The sequence below is a fragment of the Hordeum vulgare genome, chromosome 1H, assembly GCF_904849725.1.
Source record: "Hordeum vulgare subsp. vulgare chromosome 1H, MorexV3_pseudomolecules_assembly, whole genome shotgun sequence".
NCBI classification, from domain to species: domain Eukaryota; kingdom Viridiplantae; phylum Streptophyta; class Magnoliopsida; order Poales; family Poaceae; genus Hordeum; species Hordeum vulgare.
Window position 1 is genome coordinate 351,711,317 of NC_058518.1, and position 4,528 is coordinate 351,715,844.

Consider the following 4,528-nt stretch of genomic DNA (forward strand, 5'->3'; position numbering starts at 1 on the left):
AGTATAAGACATTTTAAATATTTCATTGTAGACTACATACGAAACAAAATGAATGAATCTACATTTTAAAATATGTCTATATACATTCGTATATAATTTGTAATGAAATCTTTAAAAAGTTATATAAGTATTTAGGAACGAAGAGAGTATTAAACATGCAGGTACACACGCTTAACAACTAGCCGTATATAGAAGTTACTATGAGATAAAAGATAAAGAAGAATGAGAGAGAAGGGTTCCTAAAGCATTCCATATAATCCTAAAAGTATTCCATGAGGTTCCAAAGTGTTCCGGTGATATGTGGAAGTGTTTTGGAAGATCCCAAAATGTTATAGAAGGTGAAAAAATATACTCGTATTCTGGAAGGCCCGGAAGAGTCCAGAAACTTCTAAAACGTTCTGAAAGGTTTGTAGTGGCCTGCCCTGCTGCCATGAGGCAAGCGGCCCACAGAGGCCCAAGTCGGCGACCACCGCCAAAGTAATTGGGTGGCAAGGCAAGTCGGAAGGGAGTCCTGGACTATGACGGTCCGGCACAAGGAGGGATTCCTCTCCAACAGAAGAGACCGGCGAGAAGGGAAGAAGCGAAATCCCCTTTCATCGATTACATATTAGAGGTTTGGGTTAGGCGTTGATCTCGATCGCCGGCGGAGATGCAGCACGGGAGGACCCCCGTTCAGTTTGATCCAGAGGTCGGCTCCGGCGCCGGTGACAGTGATGAAGGCCCGTCTCCCACACCGTCCTCTGCGCGTTCTACGGTCTGGACGCCATCGGATTCGCCACACGAGCTCGCGGACCAGGACAATCACAGAGTCGGCGACGAGGATTTCCGTGAGCACCTCGCTGTTTTGTCCAGCAGGCCTCGCCCCATAACCGTCGTCGGGCCCAGGATGGACTGGGAACAGCAACGCAAGGTCGACGAGCGCCTTGCGCTCTACCGCATCAGAGCATCCAAGGTTATCTCCTCGCACTCCCCCTATCATCTTGATATATCCCATCGTACGTACGTGCCCACCCCGTCTGTTTTCTGATAATCTATCTGCAGAAAGTGCTCCTGCAAGTTCCTGATGAATTTTATTTCTCACCGCTATTGGTTTTGTACGTATTGCACGTGCAGATGGCACAGGGAGTGTCCATGGATGAGCTGGATGACATGACTCTGAGAAAGGAATACCCCCCGGAAGCTCTCGAGGAAGCGTATTACTTCAGTGACTACGGCCGTGAGGGCACCATCGATTGGCACTTCGACCCTGACCTCTCCGTCCACTCCTACTTGAGTGACTACCACCGCCTTGTCCTTAAAAATGGAGATGTAAGTGCCACCCGCTGATGCTCGTAAGGATGGCCAGTTCAGCATTTAGTTTATAAATAAATAGTACGCGTGAATCAATTGCGCATGTCAACTAATCTGATACTTCTGTTTGGACCGAATCAGATGCCGTGTTAACGTTCCTTCTAGTTGCAAATCCTTGTCCACGCCGTTCAGTTGTGAAGCAATATTAATGATTAATAGCACACTTGTACGTATTTGGATTTTGGATTGATCATGTAAAAGTGCCATGGTGGTATTTTTCACACAGTAATTGCTCTATGCTATTAAAATCCTGTATTTCTGAAAGTGCAAACAAATATTGAAATTGCATCCTGGAGACCGTGGAAAGTATGAAATACCAAGACACAATTTTACATTCACTATTTGCCCTCATGTCCAAAGCTGTGTATTTGAAGCTTTTTCTTTTCTTCAGAACTGTCCCTTGTTTCAACACCCCAGTGATGATGAACATTGCACACAAGTTTAATTAGCACAGTAATTTATTTAATAGCATCAACCTTCCATTATAAGTAATGTATATCATCTATTTCTTCTCTGCCTGGGGAGTGCAGGGCACGAGGTATCTTGAATGGGATAAGTACTGCTCGTGGTTTACTACCTATGAAACAGATGAAGAGTATCTCAAGTACTTTGAAGAAATATCAAAGAAAATCAAGGTATGCATCATCAGATGTAGCTATGAAGGTTTAACATAATCTACTTTCGTCATCTTTCTGGGGTACCAATAACCTTGATCTTTTGGGACAGTGGATCAAACGTTACATGATATTTGAAAGAGAATCTCCTGAGGTAAATATGCCCTAAAGAAAACCATGTGAAGTAAAAGGTACAAATGAAGTATAATACCATGATAACCCCTTTGCTCTTTAGTGGATAGAGATGGAAGCTAGAGCATATCGGCAAGCAGTGGAGATCGCGGTAGACTTTCCCCACATTAGCTCTGATTTAGCTTTTACTGCATACACGGTACAATATATTCTCTTCTCTTCTCTTTCAGTAATTCCTGAGATCAGCAACGGTTCTCGTATTATTTGACATCAACACTCTTTTTATTCAGGATCATATTTTTAACATGAGATCTGATTATTTTGACCGTGAAGAAATTGATCCTCTTCTTTTTGATATTTGGAAGCGTGTCACTAAGCAAAAGGTTAGCATTGTTCCTGGGCATGTATGCTATGGAACTGTCATTTGTGGCGTACTCATCCAATGAAACCTTGGTCTTTAGAAACAAGACCATAGTATCTACGTATTTGTGTTCATGCCTGTTGTATATGCTTGGTAATGTATCTTCCTTTCTTGAACATTGCTCAGATTACATTCAGACAGGCTCTGGACCAAATTCGGCAAGAGAACATGTTCCCTCGACATGAGAAGTGTATACAATTTGTACTGGATTATAGTAGTACCTATACTCGCTTGCAATTAACTGTAAGTTATTATTCTACGCTGATTCTGCAATTTATGCCCTAATCCTCTTGAGTTCTGATTATTGACGTGCATTATCCTTGTTAATCCTTTCATTTTCTTTCTTTCTTTTCCAGTTTGATACTTGTGTGGAAGACATCCCTGATGAGGTATGTATGATATATAAAAATTATATGCAATTTACGGTGGATCACATCGTTGATTGTGCTTCTCTTTAATGAGGTCTCACCTCTCGATTCCATTATAGCCAATAACATAATTAGTTCTAGACAGGTTCAACAGCTACCGCTATCACTAGCAGTTCAAAAGAAAGAAAACTAAAAAGCTTAAAGCGAAAACTAGTTACTGACCAGGGTATAACACACACAATCCACAACCCAGCAGAAAGTATTTTAGCAGCTAACAATTCTAAACTGCAAAACAGATTCAAAACACATCAGACGTTGCATAGCCCATCACATGGGCAAGTTGCTGTGAATTAGCCAAACATTCATCACGGCAAGTTCTGGACGCAGGTGTCCCATCTGCTGCTCTAGGTACACTGTTGGCAGAGCGGCTCTTGATGTTTCAACAGCTTATCCTCAAACAAATAAATTCAGCTGACAAAATTATTAGTTTGTGCTCGAAGCAATCCCTGTTTCTAGTCTTCCAGATTGCCCAGCGTAATGTTGCCAATCCCGACACCTGTGTAATAGGGCTTATTTAGAGGTCCTGCACTCACGTTTGATTGCAAGGAATGTGTGATATGGAACCCAATCTATCACTACTGCTATCACTATCACTATCACTAGCACGTCATTGTTTTCTTTTAATTTGTGTACCTACTTAAAATCTCATATCGATGACACAAACCTTTGATTGCTGTAGACTCCAGAGGATGAAGGACGTAGGTTGATTACAATGGCGGTCTGGACTAAGGTTATGCATGCTTGTTCTGATAGTCTGCAAGTTCCTTTTTTATTCTTGAAGATTGCAACTAAACTTCATTTTAAATTTCAGCTTCACAAAGAGAAGACGTGGAGTGAGTATATTATGAGGAAGATAGAGATTGCTAAACACATTGGGTTGGATCTCCAAGTATGTATTCATCTTTTCACATCCTCAAAATTTCCTGTGACTGTACACATCTTAAAGACAACTGATGCGTCTTTCACCTTGCAGGCTACATGTATCCCAATTTAAGACCCAGAAGGATGTGGACTGTTTTTGTCGAACAAAATATTGTTCGTTGCTCATTTGGATGCAAATTAAGATGAATCCGTGTAGTATATGCTGATAGTGCCTTTAATTGGAATGCGGTGATTCGGTGCCCACCTGGCATGTACGAGGAACACTGTTGGACCCAATTTTGTTTGCCTAGAGGTCCTCAAATTTCCAAATACCGCAAAAATCGGCATGCTCCTTGTGCAATTGAGCATTTTTTTGCCGAAGGGTCTAGAATTTGTACTATTTTTTGGTTTTGTTGTTCATCAGGTGCAGATGAGCTGGGCTTGGATGTGAATTACCGCTTGAGTTGCAACTCATATCTTGGTAAAAACAAATACTGTTGAATGAAATGTTATGATGTACTACGATTTTTGTTGATTTCCTTCATTTCGGCCTGTCGGGCACCCAGGTCGGACATATTCCAAATTAACCAAGTCCCTCAAATCAACTGCACTCCTCTCATGTTTATCCTCCCTTTCTCCTCCGTCCAATTTTGTTGTCCTAGATGCCAACATCAAGTACCTTGGGCCCCACCGTCACCATGGACGATGCCTTGGTGGAGTCG

The 4,528-nt window shown here is 41.9% G+C and overlaps 1 protein-coding gene across 1 annotated transcript; it reads left to right on the forward strand.

Moving 5' to 3' along the window:
- Positions 1-476: 476 nt before the first annotated feature.
- LOC123410935 lies at positions 477-4,328 on the forward strand. The gene is made up of 11 exons (XM_045103862.1): positions 477-952; positions 1,114-1,308; positions 1,881-1,985; positions 2,077-2,118; positions 2,200-2,295; positions 2,387-2,479; positions 2,644-2,760; positions 2,874-2,906; positions 3,625-3,675; positions 3,757-3,834; positions 3,919-4,328. Exons 1-11 carry the CDS (start codon positions 650-652, stop codon positions 3,937-3,939), a joined length of 1,134 nt encoding a protein of 377 aa, XP_044959797.1. The 5' UTR covers positions 477-649; the 3' UTR covers positions 3,940-4,328.
- Positions 4,329-4,528: the final 200 nt, after the last annotated feature.